The 20,478-nt window shown below is 48.7% G+C and overlaps 1 protein-coding gene across 3 annotated transcripts in view; it reads right to left on the bottom strand.

The window, feature by feature from the left end:
* Nucleotides 1-20,478, bottom strand: part of LOC138489479 (zinc finger protein 154-like) — a 518,474-nt gene that overhangs the window by 433,672 nt on the left and 64,324 nt on the right. For 2 of the 3 annotated variants that reach the window (XM_069617216.1, XM_069617215.1), the window contains one exon: nt 13,429-13,549. In XM_069617216.1, the coding sequence (XP_069473317.1) occupies nt 13,429-13,549 (121 nt within the window). Of the gene's footprint in view, nt 1-13,428; nt 13,550-20,478 lie in introns of those variants that run through there. The other variant, XM_069617217.1, reaches the window with a different exon arrangement.

The raw sequence follows: 20,478 nt of genomic DNA, 5'->3' as shown, positions 1-20,478 counted from the left end.
CTTGTGTCTGCCTATTCTTGATACCATGCCTTCCTTACACACCCACCCTTGAACTGTGATCACTTGTGTCTGTCTGTTCTTGATACCATGCCCTCCTTACACACCCTGGAGCTGTGATCACTTGTGTCTGTCTATTCTTGATACCATGCCTTCCTTACATACCCTTGAACTGTGATTACTTGTGTCTGTCTATTCTTGATACCATGCCTTCCTTACACACCCTTGAACTGTGATCTTGTGTCTGTCTATTCTTGATACCATGCCTTCCTTACACACCCTTGAACTGTGATCACTTGTGTCTGTCTATTCTTGATACCATGCCCTCCTTACACACTCTGGAGCTGTGATCACTTGTGTCTGTCTATTCTTGATACCATGCCTTCCTTACAAACCCTTGAACTGTGATCACTTGTGTCTGTTTATTCTTAATACCATGCCTTCGTTACACACCCACCCTTGAACTGTGATCACTTGTGTCTGTCTATTCTTGATACCATGCCTTCCTTACACACCCTTGAACTTTGATCACTTGTGTCTGTCTATTCTTGATACCAGGCCTTCGTTACACACCCTTGAAATGTGATCACTTGTGTCTGTCTGTTCTTGATACCAGGCCTTCCTTACACACCCTTGAACTGTGATCACTTGTGTCTGTCTGTTCTTGATACCATGCCTTCCTTACACACCCTTGAACTGTGATCACTTGTGGCTGTCTGTTCTTGATACCAGGCCTTCCTTACACACCCTTGAACTGTGATCACTTGTGTCTGTCTGTTCTTGATACCAGGCCTTCCTTACACACCCTTGAACTGTGATCACTTGGGTCTGTCTGTTCTTGATACCAGGCCTTCCCTACACACCTTTGAACTGTGAACACTTGTGTCTGTCTATTCTTGATACCATGCCTTCCTTACACACCATTGAACTGTGATCACTTGTGTCTGTGTATTCTTTATGCCATGCCTTTCTTACACACCCTTGAATTGTGATCACTTGTGTCTGTCTATTCTTGATACCATGCCTTCCTTACACACCCTTGAGCTGTGATCACTTGTGTCTGTCTACTCTTGATACCAGGCCTTCCTTACACACCCTTGAACTGTGATCACTTGTGTCTGTCTATTCTTGATACCATGTCTTCCCTACACACCTTTGAACTGTGATCACTTGTGTCTGTCTATTCTTGATACCATGCCTTCCTTACACACCCTGGAACTGTGATCTTGTGTCTGTCTGTTCTTGATACCAGGCCTTCGTTACACACCCTTGAACTGTGATCACTTGTGTCTGTCTATTCTTGATACCAGGCCTTCTTTACACACCCTTGAACTGTGATCGCTTGTGTCTGTCTATTCTTGATACCATGCCCTCCTTACACACCCTTGAACTGTGATCACTTGTGTCTGCCTATTCTTGATACCATGCCTTCCCTACACACCTTTGAACTGTGATCACTTGTGTCTGCCTATTCTTGATACCATGCCTTCCTTACACACCCACCCTTGAACTGTGATCACTTGTGTCTGTCTGTTCTTGATACCATGCCTTCCTTACACACCCTTGAACTGTGATCACTTGTGTCTGTCTATTCTTGATACCAGGCCTTCCTTACATACCCTTGAACTGTGATTACTTGTGTCTGTCTATTCTTGATACCATGCCTTCCTTACACACCCTTGAACTGTGATCTTGTGTCTGTCTATTCTTGATACCATGCCTTCCCTACACACCTTTGAACTGTGATCACTTGTGTCTGCCTATTCTTGATACCATGCCTTCCTTACACACCCACCCTTGAACTGTGATCACTTGTGTCTGTCTGTTCTTGATACCATGCCCTCCTTACACACCCTGGAGCTGTGATCACTTGTGTCTGTCTATTCTTGATACCATGCCTTCCTTACATACCCTTGAACTGTGATTACTTGTGTCTGTCTATTCTTGATACCATGCCTTCCTTACACACCCTTGAACTGTGATCTTGTGTCTGTCTATTCTTGATACCATGCCTTCCTTACACACCCTTGAACTGTGATCACTTGTGTCTGTCTATTCTTGATACCATGCCCTCCTTACACACTCTGGAGCTGTGATCACTTGTGTCTGTCTATTCTTGATACCATGCCTTCCTCACAAACCCTTGAACTGTGATCACTTGTGTCTGTCTATTCTTAATACCATGCCTTCGTTACACACCCACCCTTGAACTGTGATCACTTGTGTCGGTCTATTCTTGATACCATGCCTTCCTTACACACCCTTGAACTTTGATCACTTGTGTCTGTCTATTCTTGATACCAGGCCTTCGTTACACACCCTTGAAATGTGATCACTTGTGTCTGTCTATTCTTGATACCAGGCCTTCCTTACACACCCTTGAACTGTGATCTTGTGTCTGTCTATTCTTGATACCATGCCTTCCTTACACACCCTGGAACTGTGATCACTTGTGTCTGTCTATTCTTGATACCATGCCTTCCTTACACACCCTTGAACTGTGATCACTTGTGTCTGTCTATTCTTGATACCATGCCTTCCTTACACACCCTGGAACTGTGATCACTTGTGTCTGTCTATTCTTGATACCATGCCTTCCTTACACACCCTTGAACTGTGATCACTTGTGTCTGTCTATTCTTGATACCATGCCTTCCTTACACACCCTTGAACTGTGATCACTTGTGTCTGTCTATTCTTGATACCATGCCTTCCTTACACACCCTGGAACTGTGATCACTTGTGTCTGTCTATTCTTGATACCATGTATTCCTTACACACTCATGAACTGTGATTACTTGTGTCTGTCTATTCTTGATGCCATGCCTTCCTTACACACCCTTGAACTGTGATCACTTGTGTCTGCCTATTCTTGATACCATGCCTTCCTTACACACCCTTGAACTGTGATCACTTGTGTCTGCCTATTCTTGATACCATGCCTTCCTTACACACCCTTGAACTGTGATCACTTGTGTCTGCCTATTCTTGATACCATGCCTTCCTTACACACCCTTGAACTGTGATCACTTGTGTCTGTCTATTCTTGATGCCATGCCTTCCTTACACACCCTTGAACTGTGATCACTTGTGTCTGCCTATTCTTGATGCCAGGCCTTCCTTACACACCCTTGAACTGTGATCACTTGTGTCTGCCTATTCTTGATACCATGCCTTCCCTACACACCTTTGAACTGTGATCACTTGTGTCTGCCTATTCTTGATACCATGCCTTCCTTACACACCCACCCTTGAACTGTGATCACTTGTGTCTGTCTGTTCTTGATACCATGCCTTCCTTACACACCCTTGAACTGTGATCACTTGTGTCTGTCTATTCTTGATACCAGGCCTTCCTTACATACCCTTGAACTGTGATTACTTGTGTCTGTCTATTCTTGATACCATGCCTTCCTTACACACCCTTGAACTGTGATCTTGTGTCTGTCTATTCTTGATACCATGCCTTCCCTACACACCTTTGAACTGTGATCACTTGTGTCTGCCTATTCTTGATACCATGCCTTCCTTACACACCCACCCTTGAACTGTGATCACTTGTGTCTGTCTGTTCTTGATACCATGCCCTCCTTACACACCCTGGAGCTGTGATCACTTGTGTCTGTCTATTCTTGATACCATGCCTTCCTTACATACCCTTGAACTGTGATTACTTGTGTCTGTCTATTCTTGATACCATGCCTTCCTTACACACCCTTGAACTGTGATCTTGTGTCTGTCTATTCTTGATACCATGCCTTCCTTACACACCCTTGAACTGTGATCACTTGTGTCTGTCTATTCTTGATACCATGCCCTCCTTACACACTCTGGAGCTGTGATCACTTGTGTCTGTCTATTCTTGATACCATGCCTTCCTTACAAACCCTTGAACTGTGATCACTTGTGTCTGTCTATTCTTAATACCATGCCTTCGTTACACACCCACCCTTGAACTGTGATCACTTGTGTCGGTCTATTCTTGATACCATGCCTTCCTTACACACCCTTGAACTTTGATCACTTGTGTCTGTCTATTCTTGATACCAGGCCTTCGTTACACACCCTTGAAATGTGATCACTTGTGTCTGTCTATTCTTGATACCAGGCCTTCCTTACACACCCTTGAACTGTGATCTTGTGTCTGTCTATTCTTGATACCATGCCTTCCTTACACACCCTGGAACTGTGATCACTTGTGTCTGTCTATTCTTGATACCATGCCTTCCTTACACACCCTTGAACTGTGATCACTTGTGTCTGTCTATTCTTGATACCATGCCTTCCTTACACACCCTGGAACTGTGATCACTTGTGTCTGTCTATTCTTGATACCATGCCTTCCTTACACACCCTTGAACTGTGATCACTTGTGTCTGTCTATTCTTGATACCATGCCTTCCTTACACACCCTTGAACTGTGATCACTTGTGTCTGTCTATTCTTGATACCATGCCTTCCTTACACACCCTGGAACTGTGATCACTTGTGTCTGTCTATTCTTGATACCATGCATTCCTTACACACTCATGAACTGTGATTACTTGTGTCTGTCTATTCTTGATGCCATGCCTTCCTTACACACCCTTGAACTGTGATCACTTGTGTCTGCCTATTCTTGATACCATGCCTTCCTTACACACCCTTGAACTGTGATCACTTGTGTCTGCCTATTCTTGATACCATGCCTTCCTTACACACCCTTGAACTGTGATCACTTGTGTCTGCCTATTCTTGATACCATGCCTTCCTTACACACCCTTGAACTGTGATCACTTGTGTCTGTCTATTCTTGATGCCATGCCTTCCTTACACACCCTTGAACTGTGATCACTTGTGTCTGCCTATTCTTGATGCCAGGCCTTCCTTACACACCCTTGAACTGTGATCACTTGTGTCTGTCTATTCTTGATACCATGCCTTCCTTACACACCCTGGAACTGTGATCACTTGTGTCTGTCTATTCTTGATGCCATGCCTTCCTTACACACCCTTGAACTGTGATCACTTGTGTCTGCCTATTCTTGATACCATGCCTTCCTTACACACCCTTGAACTGTGATCACTTGTGTCTGCCTATTCTTGATACCATGCCTTCCTTACACACCCTTGAACTGTGATCACTTGTGTCTGCCTATTCTTGATACCATGCCTTCCTTACACACCCTTGAACTGTGATCACTTGTGTCTGTCTATTCTTGATGCCATGCCTTCCTTACACACCCTTGAACTGTGATCACTTGTGTCTGCCTATTCTTGATGCCAGGCCTTCCTTACACACCCTTGAACTGTGATCACTTGTGTCTGCCTATTCTTGATGCCATGCCTTCCTTACACACCCTTGAACTGTGATCACTTGTGTCTGCCTATTCTTGATGCCATGCCTTCCTTACACACCCTTGAACTGTGATCACTTGTGTCTGTCTATTCTTGATACCAGGCCTTCGTTACACACCCTTGAAATGTGATCACTTGTGTCTGTCTATTCTTGATACCAGGCCTTCCTTACACACCCTTGAACTGTGATCTTGTGTCTGTCTATTCTTGATACCATGCCTTCCTTACACACCCTGGAACTGTGATCACTTGTGTCTGTCTATTCTTGATACCATGCCTTCCTTACACACCCTTGAACTGTGATCACTTGTGTCTGTCTATTCTTGATACCATGCCTTCCTTACACACCCTGGAACTGTGATCACTTGTGTCTGTCTATTCTTGATACCATGCCTTCCTTACACACCCTTGAACTGTGATCACTTGTGTCTGTCTATTCTTGATACCATGCCTTCCTTACACACCCTTGAACTGTGATCACTTGTGTCTGTCTATTCTTGATACCATGCCTTCCTTACACACCCTGGAACTGTGATCACTTGTGTCTGTCTATTCTTGATGCCATGCATTCCTTACACACTCATGAACTGTGATTACTTGTGTCTGTCTATTCTTGATGCCATGCCTTCCTTACACACCCTTGAACTGTGATCACTTGTGTCTGCCTATTCTTGATACCATGCCTTCCTTACACACCCTTGAACTGTGATCACTTGTGTCTGCCTATTCTTGATACCATGCCTTCCTTACACACCCTTGAACTGTGATCACTTGTGTCTGCCTATTCTTGATACCATGCCTTCCTTACACACCCTTGAACTGTGATCACTTGTGTCTGTCTATTCTTGATGCCATGCCTTCCTTACACACCCTTGAACTGTGATCACTTGTGTCTGCCTATTCTTGATGCCAGGCCTTCCTTACACACCCTTGAACTGTGATCACTTGTGTCTGCCTATTCTTGATACCATGCCTTCCTTACACACCCTTGAACTGTGATCACTTGTGTCTGCCTATTCTTGATACCATGCCTTCCTTACACACCCTTGAACTGTGATCACTTGTGTCTGTCTATTCTTGATGCCATGCCTTCCTTACACACCCTTGAACTGTGATCACTTGTGTCTGCCTATTCTTGATGCCAGGCCTTCCTTACACACCCTTGAACTGTGATCACTTGTGTCTGCCTATTCTTGATACCATGCCTCCCTTACAGCTGCCCTCAAGCTAGGTCTGGGCTTTAAACAATAAAAATAACATTTTATAAATAATAATTATTAAACAGAAATGAGATAGTAGGGGTTATCAATCTCTAGCGGCCATCGACGGAGTCCTGGGTTATGGAGAAAACCCCTGTCGCTAGATGAGATTGAGAGAGGTGGTCCTTGAACTGTCTTCAGGATTTGGGCGTTCTTGGTGCCATCTGTGAAAATAGGGACGTGTACTCATCCCACCCTCTCCATCTGTGTCTTGTTTCATCCTCGGTCACAGTTTTATTTCTTCCCCTCAACTAACTGCTCAATCTGTTCAACATAATTCCCTCTATTGTACGACTCCCGGTGCAGGACAGCCGATTACTGCTCCCTCTATAAACAAATACAAATACAATAAGGCACAGCTGTGATGGGTTGGATGCACCTTTTGCCCCCCCCCCCTGCAGCTGCACCATGAGAGAAGCAATAGTATGCAAAACGGTCTCACCTCGCCTTAAAAGCAGTCCCCTCCTGGGCTTCGAGGCCTGCAGAGGGCAACAGACATGACATATGTCAGTGTCACTGTGGGATTCATCAGTTGTTATAGGTCTCTGGGTAGGAAAGCGTGATAGGAATTTTTGTAACTTTGCTATCTACCCCCGAGCACAATTTCAACACCTTATTTAGCTATTGAGAGGAACAACCCAATGCAAATCAGCGTGCCCTGTCCATGAAAACTGCAGTCCTGTCCTAATCAAGGGCCCTGTCCATGAAAACTGCAGTCCTGTCCTAATCAAGGGCCCTGTCCATGAAAACTGCAGTCCTGTCCTAATCAAGGGCCCTGTCCATGAAAACTGCAGTCCTGTCCTAATCAAGGGCCCTGTCCATGAAAACTGCAGCCCTGTCCTAATCAAGGGCCCTGTCCATGAAAACTGCAGCCCTGTCCTAATCAAGGGCCCTGTCCATGAAAACTGCAGCCCTGTCCTAATCAAGGGCCCTGTCCATGAAAACTGCAGCCCTGTCCTAATCAAGGGCCCTGTCCATGAAAACTGCAGCCCTGTCCTAATCAAGGGCCCTGTCCATGAAAACTGCAGCCCTGTCCTAATCAAGGGCCCTGTCCATGAAAACTGCAGCCCTGTCCTAATCAAGGGCCCTGTCCATGAAAACTGCAGCCCTGTCCTAATCAAGGGCCCTGTCCATGAAAACTGCAGCCCTGTCCTAATCAAGGGCCCTGTCCATGAAAACTGCAGCCCTGTCCTAATCAAGGGCCCTGTCCATGAAAACTGCAGCCCTGTCCTAATCAAGGGCCCTGTCCATGAAAACTGCAGCCCTGTCCTAATCAAGGGCCCTGTCCATGAAAACTGCAGCCCTGTCCTAATCAAGGGCCCTGTCCATGAAAACTGCAGCCCTGTCCTAATCAAGGGCCCTGTCCATGAAAACTGCAGCCCTGTCCTAATCAAGGGCCCTGTCCATGAAAACTGCAGCCCTGTCCTAATCAAGGGCCCTGTCCATGAAAACTGCAGCCCTGTCCTAATCAAGGGCCCTGTCCATGAAAACTGCAGCCCTGTCCTAATCAAGGGCCCTGTCCATGAAAACTGCAGCCCTGTCCTAATCAAGGGCCCTGTCCATGAAAACTGCAGCCCTGTCCTAATCAAGGGCCCTGTCCATGAAAACTGCAGTCCTGTCCTAATCAAGGGCCCTGTCCATGAAAACTGCAGTCCTGTCCTAATCAAGGGCCCTGTCCATGAAAACTGCAGTCCTGTCCTAATCAAGGGCCCTGTCCATGAAAACTGCAGTCCTGTCCTAATCAAGGGCCCCTTCCATGAAAACTGCAGTCCTGTCCTAATCAAGGGCCCCGTCCATGAAAACTGCAGTCCTGTCCTAATCAAGGGCCCTGTCCATGAAAACTGCAGTCCTGTCCTAATCAAGGGCCCTGTCCATGAAAACTGCAGCCCTGTCCTAATCAAGGGCCCTGTCCATGAAAACTGCAGCCCTGTCCTAATCAAGGGCCCTGTCCATGAAAACTGCAGTCCTGTCCTAATCAAGGGCCCTGTCCATGAAAACTGCAGCCCTGTCCTAATCAAGGGCCCTGTCCATGAAAACTGCAGCCCTGTCCTAATCAAGGGCCCTGTCCATGAAAACTGCAGCCCTGTCCTAATCAAGGGCCCTGTCCATGAAAACTGCAGCCCTGTCCTAATCAAGGGCCCTGTCCATGAAAACTGCAGCCCTGTCCTAATCAAGGGCCCTGTCCATGAAAACTGCAGCCCTGTCCTAATCAAGGGCCCTGTCCATGAAAACTGCAGCCCTGTCCTAATCAAGGGCCCTGTCCATGAAAACTGCAGCCCTGTCCTAATCAAGGGCCCTGTCCATGAAAACTGCAGCCCTGTCCTAATCAAGGGCCCTGTCCATGAAAACTGCAGTCCTGTCCTAATCAAGGGCCCTGTCCATGAAAACTGCAGTCCTGTCCTAATCAAGGGCCCTGTCCATGAAAACTGCAGTCCTGTCCTAATCAAGGGCCCTGTCCATGAAAACTGCAGCCCTGTCCTAATCAAGGGCCCTGTCCATGAAAACTGCAGCCCTGTCCTAATCAAGGGCCCTGTCCATGAAAACTGCAGCCCTGTCCTAATCAAGGGCCCTGTCCATGAAAACTGCAGTCCTGTCCTAATCAAGGGCCCTGTCCTAATCAAGGGCCACTCATTTTACTCCATCTAATAAATATCAAGACCTTGGGAGGCTTCCGGTTGTCATTTTGTGCTTGCATTTTGCCTCCTATCCGCCCTGGGGGGTGGCCACTGCTAGGCTTCCTCTCTGGCACAATACCTGCACTGTTGCCCCTTTCTAGCTGTACAGTCCCTCTTCACCTCCTCTCTTAGCAGCCGTGATAAGTGCAGCCTATCTCTTTTCACTCATCAGCCTCCTTATGCCTCCACTGTTCTGTTATGCTATTGTTATTAGGAATGTATATATCGCTCTATATATCATTGGTATGACCTCAAGGCGCTTGTGGGTTGAACACCCTTGGGGACTGTAGTCCAGGTCAGTCAAGAGAGTGATGAGTCATAGGGTGCTTGGGTGCACCGATTATGTGTGCAGCTGATGCGATTGCCTGATGGTAGCTGCATCCTAGCATTAGGTGTGGTAGTATTGAGATCAGCTGAATGTATGCATTCTGGAGGTTGGTCTCCGAGACTGGATTCTGGCTGCGTTAGGCCTGTGTAGGATGCTTATGTGTGCAGCTGGGCCGATGTTTCGTGGGGTATAGCTGCGTTCTAGCAGGATGTTGGGGTGTTGTTCATATGTGAGCAGCTAGGCCGAAATTGATTGAGGGGTGTAGCTGCCCTCTATTGTGTGTTGGTGTAGAGAGTGAGCATAGTGATAGGAGAGGTGAGTGTCTGGAGTGGAGGTTTTAGTCTTAGGAGCCCACTGTTCCAGATTTCATTTACGCGTTTTGCGATTGCTGTGTTAGAATGGCCTTATTAGTGACATTCCAGTCGTTTCCAGTGGTGACATTGCTCGGTATCTCCTTGAACATTTGTCTGCTGGTTGCAAGGTCTCAGTGGCTTTAGATGGTCTTAATCGGCATTATGGAAAGAGGCAGGTTTTTAGAGCTTTGCGGCAGGCCATGTAATCATGGGTGTATCGAATGTGTGGGGGGAGCGAGTTGGGGCCAAGATTGAGAAGGCGGATCCTCCAATCCTGGCAGAATTGGAGGTTGGAATCACTAGTAGGGTGCGTGAGGGGAGGTAAGGTGGTCCTTCGTCTAACAGGGAGACAGTGGAGGGTGCGGAGAGCGGGGGAGATGTGGTCTCTGTGTCCCAGGGCTAGAAGGAGCTTGGCGGCAGCGTTTTGGGGTCTTTGGAGTTTGTTAAATTGGTATGCCGGTGCTCCTAGGTTTAAGGAGTTGGCATAGTCCAGTCTCGACATAACAATAGAGATAACAGCAGCGAGTCTGTTGGGATAGGTGAGGTAAGGAAAAATGCGTCTAAGGAGTTTGAGGTGGTAGTGGCAGGATTTTGATACATTATTGATCTGACGGGAGAGGGTTATGCCTGAGTCCATAGTCCACCCAAGGTTTTTGACTATTTTGGACGGAGTCGGGGGGTGCCAAGAGAGTGGGGCCATGGGAGTGGTTGAGGGAGAAGGCCAATATTGCCGCACACCATCATTTCAGTTTTATCTGGGTTCAGAAGGAGGTGGTTACTTGTATGTATTTTGTATTTGTGATTTTATAAGGACTTGTCATCCATCAGTCAATATCACTGAGACATGCTTCAAGGTCGGGATGCGGGTTGGTGCTTGTTTTGGGAATTCCTAGGATAATTTGGGTATCATTGGTGTAGTTGTAACAGGAGAGGTTGCGTGTGCGGATGATACCTGGTAGAGTGGTAAAATAGAGGTTGAAAAGGAGAGCAGGGAGGCAGGTGCCTTGGGGTACTCAACTGCTCGCGCTGTGAACACTGAAGACAAATGGGGAGAGGAAGGCGATTTGTTTCCTGTTGCTGAGGAAGGAGGCAATCCATTTGAGTGCCGAGCCATGGATTCCTAGGGAGTGGAGGGGGACAAGGAGGATTGAATGTTTAACGGTGTCAAAGGCTGCGGAGAGATCGAGGAGAATCAGCGCTGCGCAACCCTCTGAGTCTGCCGCGACCTTGAGATCATCCCAGACCGAGATCAGAGTGGTTTCTGTTCCATGGCGCGGTCTGAAGCCTGATTGTGCGGGGTCGAGGAGTTTGTTGGATTCTACAAAGTAGTTGAGCTGGGAGTACGCAGTCCAGGCAATGAGTTTCGCGAGAAAACTGGTGTTGGAGATCGGCCTGTAATTCTTAGGGTCAAGGGGTCGAAGGATGCCTTTTTTAGAAGCGGTTTGACATGCGCTATTTTAAAGGCTTCTGGAAAGGTGCCAGAGGTGAGGGAGTTGTTTAGTATGGATATTGCATGTTCTCCTGTGCAAGTAGAGGAGAATATTTCTTTCAGAAGAGAGGCAGGGCAGAGGTCGAGGGGGGATCCGGAGGGTCTGTTTCCAGATAGTAGGTCTAGGAACTCATCTCTCGAGATGGGTTGGAAGAGGTCAAAGGTTGGCATAGTGGCCGTCGGGGCAACGGGATCAGGAGGGGTAGATGTAGGGCAAGGGGTGAGGGTGGAAAATGTGGTGTTACGGGTTGCCATCCTTTTAAGTGCGGTGTTGTTGAAATGTAGCGAGACGGAGTCGCAGAGTGTTTGTGTGGGAGTGGTTTGGACAGATGTGCAAGTAGGTTTCACGAATTCGGAGATGCTCTTGTAGAGTTATTTGCTGCTGCTGCCACAGTTCAGAATGTGTTTACTATAGTAGGCCTTTTTGGCCTCTGGATCTTGCATTAGTAATTGCAGTGGTGGAGGGCGAGCATGGATCTGCTGAGATCGGTTTTAGATGCTCGCCATTTGCGTTGAAGAGAGTAATTTTGTTTTTTGACTGTCTGTCTTCAAGTGGGGCGTGAACCATTTGAGGGACGGTTCTTTGCGTGAGGCTGCGGGGAGAGGAGGGTGTGCGGAATTAGTGATTCTTTAAGCCAGGAGTCAAAGGATTCAATGGTTAAGGGTCTACCACAGTACAGCATGCTAGGGGACGGAGTAGCAGGGCTTCAGCTAGGTCAGGGAGTACCTTCATTCCAGCATTTGTGATCAAGAGTGGGAGCAGGGGGAGCTGTGGAAGGGGGGGCTGGTGTGTGGATAGAGAAAGGGATGGCAGAGTGGTCTGTCCAGATAAGCGGTTTGGGACTGGATATAGAGACGTGGTCATAGGAGCTGAAGATCGCATCAAGAGTGTGCCCACCTGAGTGAGTTGGAACAGTGTATGTCGGGAGAGGTTGAGAGTATCAAGAATGTCAACCAGAGGTTGTGTCATTGGGTTGTTGGGCACATCGACCCAGATATTTAAGTCTCCCAATAGTTTAAGAGTTGGGTGATTTACCTGAATGGTAGCGGTTGAGTCACAGAGATTGTTGGCAAAATGTCTGTCGTATCCAGGAGGTCTGTAGATGAGTAGGAAGCTGTGGGTGAGTGTTGATGGTAGCAAGAGTTTTACTAGAAGGGATTCACAGGAAGCATTGCATGTCTGGGTTTCGTTGAGTGAGATGGAGAAATGAGGTTTGTAGAGGATTGCCACTCTGCCACCTCTAGAAGGTCTGTTATGGGCGATAAGTGAGTAGCCAGGGGGGGGAAGGACTTGTGCGTGACTGGTGCAAAATCATCAGAGAACCAGGTTTCTGTGATAAAAATTAGGTCGGGATTGTCAGAGGATAAGAGGTCAAAGATGCTGTGCCTGTTTCTTGCTACGGAGCGGGCATTAAACAGGATGCCTGTGACTTCATGCTTCATGAGGGGAGGAGCTTTTCGTGACGTTCACCGCTGGGAGAGCTCGGTGGACATGGATGCCCAGTGAGATGGGGTGAGGGGCGGTTGAGACTTACTCAGTAGGGGATCGTGGGGGGTCTAGATGCACGAGCACTGCTGCAATTATATATTATATGCTGGTAAGATAGCTCAGCGGGTTGAGCGCTTGCTGCTGCGATCTGAGCGTGATCTGCATGTCGCAGGTTCGAATCCCTGCAAGGCCAACTCAGCCTTTCATCCTTCCGAGGTCGATAAATGAGTACCAATTTCGGTTGGGTGATATTGTATGTAAATATGTGCTCTGTAAAGCGCTTTGGTTTAAGGCGCTATATAAATAACACATCATTATCATCATTATATAGAACTTTGTGACTCACCAGCACAAAAGCTCTATCAGGAGCATGATACAATCATTTAATTATTTAAAATACAGATTTAGAAGACTGAACTGCAGAATCCATTCTGAGAGTCCAAGGCAACCAGACACACATTCCAATGAAACGCTTATTAAAGATCAGGAGTGTAACTTTACCCAGAGATAGCAGAGCTTGGTGAACTTCCTTCATCACATTCCTGTACAGTTCCTTCTGCCACTCCTTCAAAACTGTCCACTCCTCTTCTGAGAAATAGGCAGGAGTGTCATGAAAGGTGACCTGCACCAGCAGCAGAAAAGGTGACATAAATTATTTATTTACTCCAGTGAAATACAGTATACAAAGAATGTCCATTAATCTAAAAATAGCACGTCCCTCCCATTTTTACTACCATCACACGTCCGAACATTATTATCTAGAACAAAGTCATTTGCAAGTAAATATCCCAACAGGTGATGGCAATCAATTTCATGATGGGTGGACAGGGGTCCTTCTGTGTATGTAACTCCTTGCACGACGACCGGTATATTTGAACTTAAAAGACACTCGAGAACTGTATCTCACAAAAGCTTTTCTTAATGATAAGGTACTTTGCACTGCAGCAGTGTAATGCACTTCCACCCCCTCACACATTTACTGCACTTTCCAGATCTTAGATAAATCATATCCTTTTGCAATGCACATTTAAGGGAACAGACTCAAGGATGCTTCAAATCTTGGTGGGAGAGAAGCCACATGCAGAGCTCAGGAAGTGGCAAAGTGGAACTTGCATGGGTAATCAGACACCTATTTGTGGCCGAGGATGAACTGTTACCTCACTTCTCCAGCCTTATCATACTCTCCACTCTTCTGCTCACTTCTCCAGCCTTCTAATGCTCTCCACTCTTCCGCTCACTTCTCCAGCCTTCTCATGCTCTCTACTCTTCCGCTCACTTCTCCAGCCTTCTCATGCTCTCCACTCTTCCACTCACTTCTCCAGCCTTCTCATGCTCTCCACTCTTCCGCTCACTTCTCCAGCCTTCTCATGCTCTCCACTCTTCCGCTCACTTCTCCAGCCTTCTCATACTCTCCACTCTTCTGCTCACTTCTCCAGCCTTCTAATGCTCTCCACTCTTCCGCTCACCTCTCCAGCCTTCTCATGCTCTCTACTCTTCCGCTCACTTCTCCAGCCTTCTCATGCTCTCCACTCTTCCGCTCACTTCTCCAGCCTTCTCATGCTCTCCACTCTTCCGCTCACTTCTCCAGCCTTCTCATGCTCTCCACTCTTCCGCTCACTTCTCCAGCCTTCTCATACTCTCCACTCTTCTGCTCACTTCTCCAGCCTTTTAATGCTCTCCACTCTTCCGCTCACCTCTCCAGCCTTATCATACTCTCCACTCTTCCGCTCACTTCTCCAGCCTTCTCATACTCTCCACTCTTCTGCTCACTTCTCCAGCATTATCATACTCTCCACTCTTCCGCTCACTTCTCCAGCCTTCTCATACTCTCCACTCTTCCGCTCACCTCTCCAGCCTTCTCATACTCTCCACTCTTCTGCTCACTTCTCCAGCCTTCTAATGCTCTCCACTCTTCTGCTCACTTCTCCAGCCTTCTCATACTCTCCACTCTTCCGCTCACTTCTCCAGCCTTATCATACTCTCCACTCTTCCGCTCACTTCTCCAGCCTTATTATACTCTCCACTCTTCTGCTCACTTCTCCAGCCTTATCATACTCTCCACTCTTCTGCTCACTTCTCCAGCCTTCTCATACTCTCCACTCTTCCGCTCACTTCTCCAGCCTTATCATACTCTCCACTCTTCCGCTCACTTCTCCAGCCTTATCATACTCGCCACTCTTCTGCTCACTTCTCCAGCCTTATCATACTCGCCACTCTTCTGCTCACTTCTCCAGCCTTCTCATCCTCTCCACTCTTCCGCTCACTTCTTCAGCCTTCTCATGCTCTCCACTCTTCCGCTCACATCTCCAGCCTTCTCATACTCTCCACTCTTCCGCTCACTTCTCCAGCCTTATCATACTCGCCACTCTTCTGCTCACTTCTCCAGCCTTCTCATCCTCTCCACTCTTCCGCTCACTTCTTCAGCCTTCTCATGCTCTCCACTCTTCCGCTCACTTCTCCAGCCCGTCATGCTCTCCACTCTTCCGCTCACTTCTCCAGCCTTCTCATGCTCTCCACTCTTCTGCTCACTTCTCCAGCCTTCTTATGCTCTCCACTCTTCTGCTCACTTCTCCATCCTTCTCATGCTCTCTACTCTTCCGCTCACTTCTCCAGCCTTCTCATACTCTCCACTCTTCCGCTCACTTCTCCAGCCTTCTCATGTTCTCCACTCTTCCGCTCACTTCTCCAGCCTTCTCATCCTCTCCACTCTTCCGCTCACTTCTCCAGCCTTCTCATGCTCTCCACTCTTCCGCTCACTTCTCCAGCTTTCTCATGCTCTCCACTCTTCCGCTCACTTCTCCAGCCTTCTCATGCTCTCCACTCTTCCGCTCACTTCTCCAGCCTTCTCATGCTCTCCACTCTTCCGCTCACTTCTCCAGCCTTCTCATGCTCTCCACTCTTCCGCTAACTTCTCCAGCCTTCTCATCCTCTCCACTCTTCCGCTCACTTCTCCAGCCTTCTCATGCTCTCCACTCTTCCGCTCACTTCTCCAGCCTTCTCATGCTCTCCACTCTTCTGCTCACTTCTCCAGCCTTCTCATGCTCTCCACTCTTCCGCTCACTTCTCCAGCCTTCTCATGCTCTCCACTCTTCCGCTCACTTCTCCAGCCTTATCATACTCTCCACTCTTCCGCTCACTTCTCCAGCCTTCACATGCTCTCCACTCTTCCGCTCACTTCTCCAGCCTTCTCATACTCTGCACTCTTCCGCTCACTTCTCCAGCCTTATCATACTCTCCACTCTTCCGCTCACTTCTCCAGCCTTCTCATGCTCTCCACTCTTCTGCTCACTTCTCCAGCCTTCTAATGCTCTCCACTCTTCTGCTCACTTCTCCAGCATTCTCATGCTCTCTACTCTTCCGCTCACTTCTCCAGCCTTCTCATGCTCTCCACTCTTCCGCTCACTTCTCCAGGCTTCTCATACTCTCCACTCTTCCGCTCACTTCTCCAGCCTTATCATACTCTCTACTCTCCGGCTCACTTCTCCAGCCTTCTCATGCTCTCTACTCTTCCGCTCACTTCTCCAGCCTTCTCATACTCTACACTCTTCCGCTCACTTCTCCAGCCTTATCATACTCTACACTCTTCCGCTCACTTCTCCAGCCTTCTCATGCTCTCCACTCTTCTGCTCACTTCTCCAGCCTTCTAATGCTCTCCACTCTTCTGCTCACTTCCCCAGCCTTCTCATGCTCTCTACTCTTCCGCTCACTTCTCCAGCCTTCTCATGCTCTCCACTCTTCCACTCACTTCTCCAGGCTTCTCATACTCTCCACTCTTCCGCTCACTTCTCCAGCCTTATCATACTCTCCACTCTCCGGCTTACTTCTCCAGCCTTCTCATGCTCTCTACTCTTCCGCTCACTTCTCCAGCCTTCTCATACTCTCCACTCTTCCGCTCACTTCTCCAGCCTTATCATACTCTCCACTCTTCTGCTCACTTCTCCAGCCTTATCGTACTCTCCACTCTTCCGCTCACTTCTCCAGCCTTCTCATGCTCTCCACTCTTCCGCTCACTTCTCCAGCCTTCTCATTCTCTCCGCTCTTCCGCTCACATCTCCAGCCTTCTCATACTCTCCACTCTTCCACTCACTTCTCCAGCCCATCATGCTCTCCACTCATCCGCTCACTTCTTCAGCCTTCTCATGCTCTCCACTCTTCCGCTCACTTCTCCAGCCTTCTCATGCTCTCCACTCTTCCGCTTACTTCTTCAGCCTTCTCATGCTCTCCACTCATCCGCTCACTTCTCCAGCCTTCTCATGCTCTCCATGTCACGCTTCCCACAGCACGCCCTGTCCCTGTTAAACAACCCACGGGTACACGTGTTAACCCCTCTACAGTCCAAAACAATCATCAGGGTATCCCGCATGCACACTCAGGCATACGGAGGCTGCGTCCTCCCACCCGTTATACCAGGACATTGTTTTACAGACCAGGTGTTTACCAGCCTTCTCATCGCTGGCAATTGCAATGGAAACTCCCGGTGGCCCGCAACATTCCATATTGTCCACGAAGATCCACGCGTCACGTGAGGGGGCTAGAAACATCAAGCATCACGTGACGACAACGCTTTGTGTAACCGCATCATCTGACACGCATCACGTGACCATTCCGACGCATCACCATTGGTTCAAAAAGCGTCCAGAAAACGATAGCGTTGCTTCACAGCTGATATCCTTCAGGACTGTACGGCTCTTGTTCACTTGCTTGGACCTTGTTTCTACGACCTCGGATTTTGTCTACTGGATTGCTCTGTCTACTCCTGGCATCTTGAACCTCAGATCTACACGTTATCAGACCTTGGATTTGTTTACTGGATTGACCTGTCTCACCCTGGCATTTTGTTACCCGACCTCGGTTTTTGGATTGGACTGCCTCACGGATTTCGTTTTGGTTCAGTAACTTTGGCCATTGGCCTCTTGCTAGGCGTTTGCCTGGTTGCATAACCTGGACTGCCACAAACCACGTTGTGTGCCACTTTGCAGGGTCTTGAATACTAAACATCCACCCTCTGCTACGGGAAGCTCATCAAGCCCTCTGTCCCGGGTCCCGCTATCCTTTACATCAGGGTGCCATTTCCCATACTCCTAGGTAAGAGGTGCTCTGTTTTCTTGCTGGGTATCCATTGTATAAAGCGCACATTATCTGATAACCACTCATTGCCTTACAGCGCTCAAGGGGTCCTTCTGGCAGTTCCCGGTTCCAGACCTGACGGCTCACAACCAACCTGTGGCCTCAAAGACTGCACAGGCACTGTATATTAGTTGTCTGTGTGGTACTTGGGGACGGAGGCATTCATTAATCTGCACGACCATCAAGATCATAACACTCCACATATCAGGTGCCTGTTAAGTCCAGTACATCGCTTCTAAAAGTCAACTGTCCAGTCATTTGTCACCTGCCTCCCTTGTGTGCCAATGTCCTTCCAGAGGCTCTGCCCAGTCTAACCCCTGACAGTCTCGCTCTCAGGTGGCTCCAACCGGACAGATCTGTGCTGCAAGGGTGGATATGGAAACGTAATGTGTGGACCCCTCTCTGATGAGCACAGAGGGGACACAAGGCAATCCTTGAAATGCAAGCCTACTGTCAAGGGTTGCGCGAGCTTCCTCACCTGCATTTCCACATGATCGGCCGGGGGAATCCTTTCCCGTTCTGCTGGATCTCTCTAGCTCCTCCCTGCTCTCCCTTAATAATACTCCTCGTTAGCATAGGCCTCCTCTGGGCTGGGCCACCAAAGCTTCTAGAACTCTACAGTCTGCACTGGCCGCAACACTCTCCAGGCTAAAACCAGGGGAATACAGACAGAAATCCTTCTCAGGGCAAAGTGCATATGGGGGACAGGGTTTGCTCTGGGTATGCAATCAGTCTTAACCCACCTTTTTTATAAGTTAAAAGAGGCAAATGCAGCATACAATGATTGAAAAAATGTCTCTACTCATTGACCCCCCCCCCCACACTCACGAAACCAATCTCATAACCAAATAGAGGAAAAATACACTAGGTGCTTTGAAATGCAGAGATAAAACGAAACGCAGGTTCCACTTCCTGTTTGCCTATTTCAGGAGGTGGCACCCTCTTCAGGGAAGCCTATGACTTTTTTGTTTTTCAATGTACAGTACAATCTAATGGGATAAAAACACCTGTTGTCAATTCATCCATTATAAGCGTGTGTTTTTAGATGACTTGCAAGTGTGGCTGGTACTACATCAAGAAATAGCTGCAGTCAAGGAAAGAGCCCTTCCCCTTTGCGGTTGCCGACTTCATAATCTTCTCCTTAACTGCAAAGTCATGCAATTTCACGAGAATGTCTCTTGGCACCAGCACAAGCTCCATCCGTGGTCTCCCTATTCTGCGTTGGAACCAGCCCGGGCTCCATCCGTGGTCTCGCTATTCTGCATTGGCACCAGCCCGGGTTCCATCCGTGGTCTCCCTATTCTGCATTGGCACCAGCCGGGTTCCATCCGTGGTCTCCCTATTCTGCGTTGGCACCAGCCTGGGCTCCATCCATGGTCTCCCTATTCTGCCTTGGCACCAGCCCGGGCTCCATCCGTGGTCTCCCTATTCTGCATTGGAACCAGCCCGGGCTCCATTCGTGGTCTCCCTATTCTCCGTTGGCACCAGCCTGGGCTCCATCCGTGGTCTCCCTATTCTGCGTTGGAACCAGCCCGGGCTCCATCCGTGGTCTCCCTATTCTGCATTGGCACCAGCCCGGCTCCATCCGTGCTCTCCCAATTCTGGGTTTGCACCGGCCTGGGCTCCATCCGTGGTCTCCCTATTCTGCATTGGCACCAGCCCGGGCTCCATCCGTGGTCTCCCTATTCTGCCTTGGCACCAGCCTGGGCTCCATCCGTGGTCTCCCTATTCTGCGTTGGCACCAGCCCAGGCTCCATCCGTGGTCTCCCTATTCTGCTTTGGAACCAGCCCGGGCTCCATTCATGGTCTCCCTATTCTGCGTTGGCACTAGCCTGGATTCCATCCGTGGTCTCCCTACTCTGCCTTGGCACCAGCCTGGGCTTAATCCGTGGTCTCCCTATTCTGCATTGGCACCAGCCCGGGCTTAATCCGTGGTCTCCCTATTCTGCATTGGCACCAGCCCGGGCTTAATCCGTGGTCTCCCTATTCTGCATTGGCACCAGCCCGGCTCCATTCGTGGTCTCCCTATTCTGCATTGGCACTAGCCTGGGTTCCATCCGTGGTCTCCCTATTTTGCGTTGGGACCAGCCCGGACTGAATCTGTGGTCTCCCTATTCTGCATTGGCACCAGCCCGGGCTCCATCCGTGGTCTCCCTATTCTGCCTTGGCACCAGCCTGGGCTCCATCCGTGGTCTCCCTATTCTGCGTTGGTACCAGCCCAGGCTCCATTCGTGGTCTCCCTATTTTACATTCGCACCAGCCCGGCTCCATCCGTGGTCTCCCTATTCTACATTGGCACCAGCCCGGCTCCATCCGTGGTCTCCCTATTCTACATTGGCACCAGCCCGGCTCCATCCGTGGTCTCCCTATTCTGCATTGGCACCAGCCCGGCTCCATCCGTGGTCTCCCTATTCTGCATTGGCA

The sequence above is a fragment of the Ambystoma mexicanum genome, chromosome 9 (assembly GCF_040938575.1).
Source record: "Ambystoma mexicanum isolate Mex_15411 chromosome 9, UKY_AmexF1_1, whole genome shotgun sequence".
NCBI classification, from domain to species: Eukaryota; Metazoa; Chordata; class Amphibia; order Caudata; family Ambystomatidae; genus Ambystoma; species Ambystoma mexicanum.
Note: the sequence above shows the minus strand (reverse complement) of the source record. Positions and strands in the feature narration are given on the sequence as shown.